Source organism: Portunus trituberculatus, chromosome 21 (assembly GCF_017591435.1).
Source record: "Portunus trituberculatus isolate SZX2019 chromosome 21, ASM1759143v1, whole genome shotgun sequence".
NCBI classification, from domain to species: Eukaryota; Metazoa; Arthropoda; class Malacostraca; order Decapoda; family Portunidae; genus Portunus; species Portunus trituberculatus.
In genome coordinates, this window is record NC_059275.1 from 12,867,034 (window position 1) to 12,879,533 (window position 12,500).

The 12,500-nt window shown below is 42.9% G+C and overlaps 1 protein-coding gene across 1 annotated transcript in view; it reads left to right on the forward strand.

Annotated features, from left to right (window-relative positions):
• LOC123507010 (probable G-protein coupled receptor CG31760) overlaps positions 1 to 12,500 on the forward strand; it is a 124,460-nt gene that overhangs the window by 78,661 nt on the left and 33,299 nt on the right. Inside the window, exons 5-7 of the mRNA XM_045259505.1 lie at positions 1 to 27; positions 890 to 1,074; positions 2,545 to 2,716. The exon at positions 1 to 27 is cut by the window's left edge and continues 161 nt beyond it. Coding sequence (XP_045115440.1) covers positions 1 to 27; positions 890 to 1,074; positions 2,545 to 2,716 — 384 coding nt within the window. The remainder of the gene's footprint in view (positions 28 to 889; positions 1,075 to 2,544; positions 2,717 to 12,500) is intronic.

The window sequence follows — 12,500 nt, forward strand, 5'->3', positions numbered from 1 at the left end:
ACTGCTATTAACATTACTGCCGCCTCGGTAAGAGAGAGAGAGAGAGAGAGAGAGAGAGAGAGAGAGAGATTATGTGTGTGGGTGTGAAGTTTTTTCTATTTCTTTTTATTGCATTTCTTTATATATTTTTCTCTTTTCTTTCTTTCATTTTTCATTTTTTTCTTCCTTTCTTCTTCCTCTTCGGTGTGTTTCCTTTTTCATTTCTTTCCTTCCATTATTTTCTTATTTTCCTATCCTCTTTCTTCCATCTTTTTTTTTTTTTTGGTACTTTCGTAAATCTTTCTTATTTTCTTTGATTTCCATTTTCTTAGCATCATTACATTCTTCTTCTTTATATTATTCATTTTCTTTTCTATTCATATTTATCCTTTTATCATTTCGTTGTTTCCGTTCGCTTTGCTTTCCAGTGTGTGTGTGTGTGTGTGTGTGTGTGTGTGTGTGTGTGTGTGTGTGTGTGTGATGTCACTGGAAACAAATTCGTAGCTTTTTATTTAGATTACCCCTAAAATAAACATCAACATTCTGTCACTGTATATATTTTTCCTAGTAATTCATGAGAGAGAGAGAGAGAGAGAGAGAGAGAGAGAGAGAGAGAGAGAGAGAGAGAGAGAGAGAGAGAGAGAGAGAGAACTTTAACCGGTCATTACATTTATTATCATTATCCTTCCTCCTTTTCCGTTTCCTCCTCCTCCTCCTCCTCCTCCTCCTCCTCTCCTTTTTCTTCCATCTACGGCTCTCCCTTCCCTCCTCTTTCACCCTCCCTCTTATCCCTACTCCACCTCTTCCCTCTGTCTCCCTTCTTCCTCCTGCATATACACCTCCACCTTACCTCCACCAATTCCTCCTCCATCTTCTGTCCCTTTTCACCCGCCTCCTTTTCCTCCTGCAGGCGGAGTGGGTGGACAGACAGCCGTGGTTCTGGGGCCAAGGTCCTTACGGCTCCCCAGACAGCTTTGAGAGGTTCCAGGAGAGGCGAGTGAAGGGTGCGCTGGGACGATGGACCTTCCCTTACTTCGTGTGCGAGGGCAGGAGGTGGCTGGTCAGTTACACGGCGTCCCTGCAGCCACTGGGGAAGTGAGGCGGAACAAGAAGGCCAGGTGTGTGTGTGTGTGTGTGTGTGTGTGAGAGAGAGAGAGAGAGAGAGAGAGAGAGAGAGAGAGAGAGAGAGAGAGAGAGAGAGAGATGCTCTTTGCATTACCACTCATAGCCTCTTTGAGCGCAATTATTAGTTTACTCTCTCTCTCTCTCTCTCTCTCTCTCTCTCTCTCTCTCTCTCTCTCTCTCTCTCTCTCTCATACACACTCATTGCACATTCAAGATTTCCTTTTCACTTTTCTACGACTTATGGTTGTGGAGAGAGAGAGAGAGAGAGAGAGAGAGAGAGAGAGAGAGAGAGAGAGAGAGAGAGAGAGAGAGAGAGAAGTGAATAAGGAAAAAGAAATGAAGAAGAAATAGAGCTTGAAAATAGGAAGAAGAAACGAAGGGGAGAGAATAAAAAGAATATAAATGAAACGAATGAAGATAAAGATGGAGGGGAGAGAAGAAGAATAAAGAAGGGAAAGGAAGAGATGGAGGAGGGCAAGATAAAGGAGGGGAAGCAAATGGGGATGAGGTAGAGGATAGGGGAGAGAGAGGGGAGAGGGGAGTGATAGGGAAGAAGATAGGAAAGGATTGGAGAGGATTTGAGATGAAAGGTAGAGATGAGAAGCCTTTCACGTTGAGCCTCGTATTGGAATGTCACCATCATCATCATCATCATCATCATCATCATCATCATCATCATCATCATCATCATCATCACCATCATCACCATCACGACCATCATCATCATCGCAATTTTCTTTATTTTTACTATTATTTTTTTTTTTTTTTTATGGTTTTTGTCTGTTGTTGTTGTTGTTGTTGTTGTTGTTGTTACGAATGAACAAAGTAACCGTTGTTTTTTCACATACTCTTGTTATTAATTGTGTTGTTGTTGTTGTTTTTATTTGGAAGCTGTTATAGTCATTATCTATTCCGTCACTCTTACAACAACAACAACAACAATAACAACCACCACCACCATCACTACTACTACTGCTATTGCTGCTACTACTACTGCTGCTACTGCTACTACTACTACTACTGCACTACACAGCTACTACTGCCACTACTGCTGCTACTACTGCTGCTGCACTGCTGCTGCACCACAACAACAACAACACCTGCCACTGCTGCTGCCACCACCACTGCACCACCACCACCACCACTGCTGCTGCACCACACCACAACACCACTACTGCTACCACCACTCACTGCCACTGCTACCACCACCACTGCTGCCACTGCTGCTGCTGCTACTACTACTACTACTATTACTACTGCTACTCCTCCTCCTCTACTACTACTACTACTACTACTACTACTACTACTACTACTACTACTACTACTACTACTGGTACTACCTTTACAACTACGACTACAAACATTACACCTTACACCCACCATTACCACCACCACCACCACCACCACCACCACCAAGCTAATCTAACAATTCTCTAACAGTGAGATGGATGTGGTGAGCGTGGACATCGACCTGACATCATTTGACATCAACCAGTGTGATGGGCCGGAGGAAGAGGAGGGAGAGGAAGAGGAGGAGGAGGATGGGGAGAAGATAAACACCCAGCTCTCCTTTTTCAAACACTCTCACAAATGCAACACAACAACATCTGAGGTGAGTGTTGATAGTGATGGGAAGAGGTGATAGGGAGGGGCGATGGGGAGGAAGGGACGAGGTAATAAGTTGTGAAAGGAAGGGATAACTTAAGAAAACAAGGGATGAATTTGGGATGGGAAGGGATGAAAGAAAGAAGCAAAGGATGAAGAGGTGAAGGGGACAGATGAAGGGAGATGGTGAGGGGGGGATGAGTTAGAAGGGAAGAGATGAAGGGAAGGAGTGAACTGATGTGTAGAGAAAGGGAAGATAGATTGGATGAAGAGAAAAGAGAAGGGAAAATGTGACAAAGAAAGAGAAAACTGAGAAAAAAAAATGGCTTAGAATAGAGCAAAGGTTTAGAAATGTGTGAAAGAGAAAATGGAAAAGATATGAAAAGGAAAAGAAAAGACGTGCATAATGCGTTGAGGAGAAAAGTAGAGGAGGAAAAGAGGAAAAAAAGGTAGGGAAAAAGGGGAAAAGCTAGGAGGATAAGGAAGGAAGGGCGGAAGAGATATTGATAGAAAGTAGGGGAGGATAAGGAAGTTGGGAGAAAGGATTAGGAAGAGAAGGGAGGAAGGCAGGGAGGCAAGGTAGGGTGGGGGATTTGAGAGGAAAAGGAAAGGAAGAGATGAAATTTAGAGTAAAGCATTGAAGGAGTAGAGGAAAAGGAAAGGAATGAAGGAGAAGAAAGGAAAGAAACATAAGGAAAACTATTAAGTGTGTGAAATAAAAAAAAGTTATGATTAGGAAGAAAAAGTTTACATGAAAAGGAAGACGAAAGGGAAGGAAGAAGAGTACATGAAAGGAAAATAAATGAAGAGGAGGAAAAGAAGAAAGAAAAGTGTCATGTATGTGGATTGGACAGCTGTATAAAGTGTAAACAGGTGTAATTGGGAAGAAGAGGTATATGAAAAAAGAAAACGAAGGGGGAAGGAAGAATATTGCAAGAAAGGAAAATGAATAAAGAGGAGATAAAGGAGAGAAAAATGTGTCATGGGTGTGAAACAAACAGCTGTATTAAGTGTAAACAGGTGCAATTGGGAAGAAAAGGTATATGAAAAGGAAAACGAAAGGGAAGGAAGAGGAGTAGACGAAAAGAAAATAAACTAAGAAGAGAGAAAAGAGAGAGAAAAGTGTCATGGGTGTGGAAAGGAAAGCTGTATTAACCCCTTCAGTACCATGACGCGTTTCCATATTCATCCTGCTTACTATTTGGTGATTTTATACAGCTTCAGAAACTTTTGTGGGGGGATTAGAATAGTGAAGACTGGACATTAAGCTTCTGACCTCCATAGATCCTTCCTAATGTAGATAAAATCGTCTAATCGTGCCCAAAACTCGAGATAAAAATGCATCCCAGTGCTGAAGGAGTAACGTGTAAACAGGTGTGACTAGGAAGAAACGATATGCATGAAAAGTAAAGCGAAATGGGAGGAAGAGTAGAGGAAAATAAAATAAAAGAAGAGGGAGAGAGAGAACGAATATCATGTGTGTGGAATAGACAGGTATGCGAGATGTAAACAGGTGTGATTAGAAAGAGCAGGTATAAACGAAAAAAACAAAAATGCACATAACTTAAGTAGGAGCGAAGTATGTGAATAAGAGAAAACAGGGAAATAATACATCACATCAGCCTTCTTGCATTACTCATATTCAGAAAGAAAAGCAAAACAAACAATAATTAGAACAGGCACATAAGAAAGGAAAAAAAGAGACAACGGAAATAGAAGAGTAAAGGAGGAAAATAAAAGAAGAGAAAAAACTGAATTGTATCTCTATCAATCACGAAGAAGAGAGAGAGAGAGAGAGAGAGAGAGAGAGAGAGAGAGAGAGAGAGAGAGAGAGAGAGAGAGAGAGAGAGAGAGAGAGAGAGAGAGAGAGAGAGAGAGAGAGAGAGAACAAAGACATAAACATAATCAAAGACAAACATACAAACGCTATCTACCATTCATAACCACAAAAAAAGTAAGAAAAAAAAGTAACAAAGCGAGACCCCGTTATCACTTGTGTAGGCCGTGACAGGAGACAGGTTTGGGGACAAGAAGGCAGACACCACCACCACCAAACCATCACCACCACCACCACCCATTGAACAAGAGAAGGCGACAGGCATGGGTGGGCGTGGCACGGGAACAGCTAGACTTAAAGGTGCGTGGTGCGAGGTACCTTATTGGGAGGCCGAGTGACAGGTGCTGCTGGGGAATAAATTGCTTGTGACGCACCTGCCACGAATAAGAAGGAAATTTGCAAGGTGGAGAGTCCGGCGTGACGCGTGTGGGGAAAGAACGCTTGTGTGTGTGTGTGTGTGTGTGTGTGTGTGTGTGTGTGTGTGTGTGTGTGTGTGTGCGTAAATGAATCCGTCACGTGTGTTATAGTCTGTCTACTCTAAAATGGTTCCTGGATTCAAAACCGTAGCTTATTTATTTATTATTTTTATTTATACCATGTGGGCTTTTCACGGCAATTTCTGGGCTAAAGGGGATACTTTTTTGGGTACCTCCTATCTCAAAGCTCACCCGCTAGGAAACCGTTGCCCCGAGTGAGGAAGCCCAACTTACACTCGGACCGTGGACAGGATTCGAACCCGTGCACTTGGAGACCCCTCGGACCCCAAAGCACGCATGGTTCCACTGCACCACGGCGGCCCCTGATGACGTGATTGATTTGATGTGAATAATACTTGTTTTCTGTTGATCAACGCACTTATTACAAGGACAGCTCACGGTTTTCCTCAAGATCTGACAACCACGCATTCCCTGGGACACTATTCAAACCGAGAGCCAGGAGCCCCTTAGAGTAGACAGACTATAGTGGTGGTGGTGGTGGTGGTGGTTTACTAAGCTTAATGAGTGACAGGTTTGTTCTCTTAGCATTGATTTGACAGGAGTGATGGGAAGACAGGTGTAGGATGCAAGATAATAATACGCAGCAGGTGTGTAGACAGTGCTGTGGTGGTTTACTAAGTATTAATTCAGGTGTGTTCTTTTATCTTTCGCTTGCCAGGTGTAAAGAGATGAAGAAAGGTGTAGGATGCGAGAAAACAATACTTAGCAGGTGTGTAAGTCAACCAGATGTGTGCTGCTGTTGCTGCTTGCTGAGAATAAGTATCAGCAGGTGTGTAAATAACCTAACCTCACCTCACCTAACAAATCATACACCCCACTAATCTGACAGGTGTGCAAGGCCATGTGAGCCCATAATGACAAATGTGTAACGAAACAGAAAGCCGTAAATGACAGGTGTGAGTGTGGAGGTGTGTGGTAGCGCGACGGTGAGGTGCGCAGGCAGGCAGGCAACAGGTGTGTGGCTGGGGAGCGGTTAGGGGAGAAGGTGTGTGGGTGGGAGAGAGGTTGCGATACACACCTGTGGAAGATACACGTACATTATTGATTGGCTCAGGGAAGGGAAGGAGGAGGAGGAGGAGGACGAGGATGACGAGGAGGACGAGGAGGACATGAGTAAAAAGAGGAAAGGGGAGAACAGCACAAGAAACAAGAGCAAAAGCAACAACAAGAACAACAACAACAACAACAACAACAACAACAACAACAACAACAGTAACAAGACGAAGAAGAAGAGGAAGAGGCGGTGTGAAGGAGGCAATTAAGGGAGGAACAAAAGACAAAAAGAAAGGAAAGGAAACCCAAGAGGAAATGAGAGAAAGAGAGAGAGAGAGAGAGAGAGAGAGAGAGAGAGAGAGAGAGAGAGAGAGAGAGAGAGAGAGAGAGGACAACAAAAAATGGATAAGGAAGAGGAGTAGGAGGAGGAGGAGGACGAGGAGAAACAGAAACAGGAGATGCCAGAGAGAGGGAGAAAAAAATGATGGAGAGAAGATGGAAGAAGAGGAGGAGGGAAGGAGGAACAATAGGAGGAAAAAGAAGAAAATGTGCTTACCTGGAAGACCTGTTACATGAAGAGGAGGAGGAGGAGGAGGAGGAGGAGGAGGAGGAGGAGGAGGAGGAGGAGGACGAGGAGAAGGAGGAGGAGGTGGAGAAGGAGAATATAATAGGGGGGAGGAGAAAGAGGAGGAGAAAGGGATGACATAAGACGAGGTTAATTAAGAGAGAGAGAGAGAGAGAGAGAGAGAGAGAGAGAGAGAGAGAGAGAGAGAGAGAGAGAGGTAAGGGGATACAGGTAGCTAGGAAAAAATGACAAGTTTCCTTTTAGTGTTGGAAATCCTTAGAGTTGTAGACTCGAAAAATGTTTGATTGGATCCAGATTTGATGATGCCAATGTGCCCTTCTGTCCTTCCTTCTTTCCTTCCTTCTTTCCTTCCTTCCTTCTTTCCTTCTTTCCTTCCTTCCTTCCTTCCTTTCCTCTTTCCTTCCTTCCTTCCTTCCTTCCTTCCTTCCTTCTTTTTTTTTTTTTTTTTTTTTTTTTTTACTTTATTACATATTTTTTATACATTGGTGAGTCAAGAGCTTCAGTAGGGTTGCTGAGAACTATCTTTGACATGGAATTAAATACACAGAACAACTAAAATATGCAAAACTAAATTACCAATTATACAGACACGTACAGTACATGTGCTATTTACATGCTATGGTTGTTTAATCCATGCATTGGCAGCAGACTTAAAGGTGTGTAGGGAGGTGGTGTAGTGAAGCTGTGTCTGCATAACCAGATGGTTCCACATTCGCGTATAACGTGGAAGGAAGGAGCGAAGGAAGGTCTCCGTCCTAGCAAAAGGGACGACGAGTTGGTGAACCCTGGATGTGGCAGCTCTGGTGGTGTGGCCATGTGGCTGTGCCCAGGGCTGGCGGAGTGCAGTCAGGTGCGGGGCGCCTTGCTTATGTGTCTTGTAGATGACACACAACCCTGCCACATCACGACGCTGCTGAAGAGGCTGCATGGTAGGGGACGGCTGGTCTGGCGGGGCCTTTAGACGTATCAGGCGTTGTGCTCGATGCTGGATCTTGTCTAGAAGGCTTAAGTATGAGGGGGGGCAGGACAACCAGGTGAGAGGGGCATACTCCATAAGGGGGCGGACTTGAGCTGCATATAGGGTGGAGATTCCCTGGGAGTCGAGGAGATGTGAGACGCGCCGGATGCAGCTAAGTTTCCATGCGGCTTTCTTGGCTATAGTCCTGACGTGTCCAGTGAAGGTCAGGGCACTGTTCATTTCCACATTTCTTTCTTTTTCTTCCTTCCTTCTCCCTTCTTTCTTTCCTTCCCTCTTCCTTTTCCTTTCTTCTTTTCCTGCCTTCCTTCTTTCCTTCTTTCTTTTTTCCTTCCTTCCTTTCTTTCTTCCTTCCTTCCTTCCTTCTATCATTTATTTTCTTTCTGTCGTTCCTTTAATTTCTCTTATTTGTTTTTTTTGTTTCTTTCCTACCTTTTCTTTTCTTCCTTCAGTTTCCATTTTCCATCATTTCTTTCGACCTTCATCCTTCCTTCTTTCCTTCCTTCCTTCATTCATTCATTCATTAACTTCCTTCTTTCCTTTTTTTTCATTCGTCTGTTTTTCATCTTTCTTTTTTATTTTCCTTCTTTCTTTCTCTCTTTCTTTCCTCTCTTCCTTCTACATTTTTCATTCTTCCTTTATTTTCAGTTCATCATTCATGTCTTTATCCTTATCTTCTATTTATCCTCCATTTTTCTTCTCGCTTTTTTTTCTTTTTCTTTTTTTTATCTCTTACTTCTGTTATTCTTCTTTCCTCCCTCCCTCCCTTCCTTCCTCCCTCCCTTCCTTCCTTCCTTCCTTCCTTCCTTCCTTCCTTCCTTCCTTCCTTCCTTCCTTCCTTCCTTCCTTCCCTCCCTCACTAATGACACCACTGATGACGGCAGGACTGAGTTAAGTAGGTAAAAATTCAATTGCCGTAGTGTTTTTAAAGGGATGGTATTAGAGAGAGAGAGAGAGAGAGAGAGAGAGAGAGAGAGAGAGAGAGCATTTACGAAGAAACATGCTCTCACACTCTCGCTAAAACACACACACACACACACACACACACACACACACACACACACACACACACACACACACACACACACACACACACACAGCGTTCTCCTCTTGCCCTTATTTCATCACCTTTTCCTCCCTCCTCCTCCTCCTCTTCCTCCTTCTCGTTCTCTCCTCCTCCTCCTCCTCCTCCTCCTCCTCCTCCTCCTCCTCCTCCTCCTCCTCCTCCTCCTCCTCCTCCTCCTCCTCCTCCTCCTTTAAAAGTACCATAATAAAGATCATTTAATGGCAAAGAAAATCTCAATACGGAAAAGAAGAAAAATAGGAGAAAAGTAAGAAAATACAGAACTGAGAAGATAATCTGAATGCGAAAATGGAAGAAGAAAGAAGGAAAGGAATGAAGGAAGGAAGAAGAAAGAGTCACAAAATAAAGAAGAAAGATGAGAGAAGAATGTCTGAGTAAAGAAAAATGAAGAGGATATACAATAAGGAAGGAAGGAAGAGAGGAAGAAAGGAAGGAAGGAAGGAAGGAATGAAGGAAGGATGGAAGGAATGAAGGAAAAAGAAGCTGTCATTACCCAAGAAAAAGAAAGAAAGAAAGAAGAGAAGAAAATGAATCTAGGAATTAAAAACACATTAAACAATATTATTTACATTAGCATTGTTTTGTCCTTTACTCCAGTCATGTATCACTCCGACACACACACACACACACACACACACACACACACACACACACACACACACACACACACACACACACACACACACACGCTACAGGTAACACACTACAGTATCACCAGGTGTGTTGATCATTAACTAGCCACCTGTCACTTCACCACTATACAGTCAGCGCCATCAAAACAAAAACAAAACAAAAAAATCAACGAAAAGAAAAAGAACCATATTTTTTTCAGACATGACCTCATTTGTGTGTGTGTGTGTGTGTGTGTGTGTGTGTGTGTGTGTGTGTGTGTGTGTGTGTGTGTGTGTGTGTGTGTGGGTGGGTGGATGTGTCTAGTGGCCCTGAAGCAAAACGAGAAATACACTCTCTCTCTCTCTCTCTCTCTCTCTCTCTCTCTCTCTCTCTCTCTCTCTCTCTCTCTCTCTCTCTGAAATTCCACTCCCGTTGCAATTTCGCCACTTTTTAACTTCACTAACAAATCCTACTTTAGAGAGAGAGAGAGAGAGAGAGAGAGAGAGAGAGAGAGAGAGAGAGAGAGAGAGAGAGAAGCAGGCTCAGTGATATACAAGAAGACAAAGAGACAGACAGATAGACAGACACATAGCTATAATGTCAGAAGTAAACAGTGATAAGTGATAAAAGAGGAGGAGGAGGAGGAGGAGGAGGAGAGGAAGAAGAAGAGGAGAAGGAGGAGGAGGAAGGAATGATTAAGAGACAACTTGAAAGGGGAAGAAAAAGTAGAAAGTAAAAGACAAAAATTAATCACTTCTAAACGAGGATGAAGAAGAAAGAGGAGAAGGAGGTGGAGGAGGAAAAGAAGGAGGAAGAAGAGGAGGAGGAGGGAAAGAGAGAAGGAAGGAGAGGAGGAAGAATAATAAGAGTTGCAGTAGTAAAGCGCAATGAAGGAATGAAAACAAAGAAAATAATGCAGGAAAGAATGCTGAAATGAAGGGAAAAAAATATCTAGGGAAACGAAAGAAAGCAAACAAGAAAATAGGGAAGAAAAAGAAAACGAAGGAAAGAAAGATAAAACTCAAGCAAGAAATAAAATCCAGGAATTGAAGAAGAAAAAAGAAAAAAAAATCAGAATACGAAAAAAAGGAAAAAAAAAAAAAAAACTAGACAAACTAAAAGAAAGAAAAGATTATTTGAACACGAGAAAGAAATAACATCCAGGAATTCAGGAAAGAAGGAAAAAAAGCAAAATTCGAGTAAAAAAAAAAAAGATGGAAGGAAGGAAGGGTAGAATTAAAGATAAGGGGTTCGAGGGAAGGATTGGTCGTGAGGCTTTCCTGGGCTATGAAAAGAGATTACACTCCTCACTACTGATGTGGGTCGAGACGTGACGGGTAGGGGTTGCCATGGTGACGCGGGGCTGCTAGTGGCGGTGGTGGTGGTGGTGGTGGTGGTGGTTGTTGCTGCTGCTGTGGGATGTGACTGGTTATGAAACAAGCCTGGTCACATATCTCTCTCTCTCTCTCTCTCTCTCTCTCTCTCTCTCTCTCTCTCTCTCTCTCTCTCTCTCTCTCTCTCTCTCTCTCTCTCTCTCTCTCTCTCTCTCTCTCTCACACACACACACACACATACACACATACACAGGTATTTATGGATACACACCTGCGCTCTCTCATTAGCACACCTGCAGGGCCATTCATTGTTAACACACCTGGTCTCTCTCTCTCTCTCTCTCTCTCTCTCTCTCTCTCTCTCTCTCTCTCTCTCGCTCTCGCTCTCAAGCACACCTGACCTTCCACCGCTGTTCGTAAATAAGGTATCCATGACAACACCTGTATAATAGGTGTATATAACATTACTGTGTACATAACCAATACCTTTTTTTAGTCGAGTGTAGTAGTAGCAGCAGCAGCAGCAGTAGTAGTAGTAGTAGTAGTAGTAGTAGTAGTAGTAGTAGTGATGGTGGTAGTGTCATTATTATAAGGTGCAAGTCTTTTCACGGAGCATATTTGTCTCTTCAAGTGATAGGAAGTGATGGGTGATGTTGGGAAGGGCTGGGTGATGATGGGAAGTGATATGGAAGTGTTGGTGGGTGATGGGAAGTATTTGGTAATGGTGTGAAAGGTTTGAACGATAGAAAGTGATGGGGATGTGAAGGGAGGTGATGCAGTGATGGGAAGTAATAGGTGGTGATAGTTACTGATGAATGGTGATGTAAAAATTATGAGTGAAGACAAGAAGTAATGAAAAGTGATGGAACTTTACAAGGAGACTGACAATTGAGTGGGCAGTCCTCCTCTCTTACATAAAAAAAAAACAATAGTGATGAATAATGATGATAGATGATTGAAAGGGGTTGAATAATGAATGATGAAAAATACCTTCCTCTTTACTTATTCACCCTTTTATTCATCACCTGTATATTTAATCACCTGTAGGGCGTCATTGTTACCTGTATGCCTAATCACTGAATTGAGCCTATTTGTTAAAGCTGAGTGAAGGCCAAATAGCGTTAGATATATATCCGTGTTCATTATAGCTTCTCTTTTTAATTAGGCACACCTGTCTAATTAATACACGTCTCTATGCAATTAGCTGTATTACATCATACGTGTATCTTTCCATCTAATCACACATTCCTATCTGTTGTAATTACTTAGTGTTAATTACCACATTCTCATAATCGCTCACTCGCACGCTCACACACTCACTCACACTCACTCACTCGCTGGGTCACTCACTCTCACTCACTGGCTCACTCACTCCTCTCGCGGGGTCACACACTCGCTCACTCACTCACTCACTCTCAGTCAGTCAGTCAGTCAGTCACTCATTTACTGGCTCACTGTTTCACTCACTCACTCTCTCACTCACTTATTCACTGGCTCATTCACTCACTCACTGGCTCACTCACTCACTCACTAGGTCCCTAACTCTCACTCACTCACTCACTCACCCGCCAACATACACACACACACACACACACACACACACACACACACACACACACACACTTTCCTCTATCACCTTCAACATTTCAGAGCTACATGGCTGGAAAAAGCTCAGTAATCAGACTTTCGGCGAATAGCTGGGGAATTTTAACCTCTCCAGCACCATGAAGGGTTCCCATATCCATTCTGGTTACTATTTGCTGACTTTAAACAGCTTCAGAAACTTATGTTCGCGTTTTAACATAGTGAAGACTGTGGTTATTAATCTTTTGACCTCCATAGACCCTTCCTAATATAAATAAAATCGTCAAA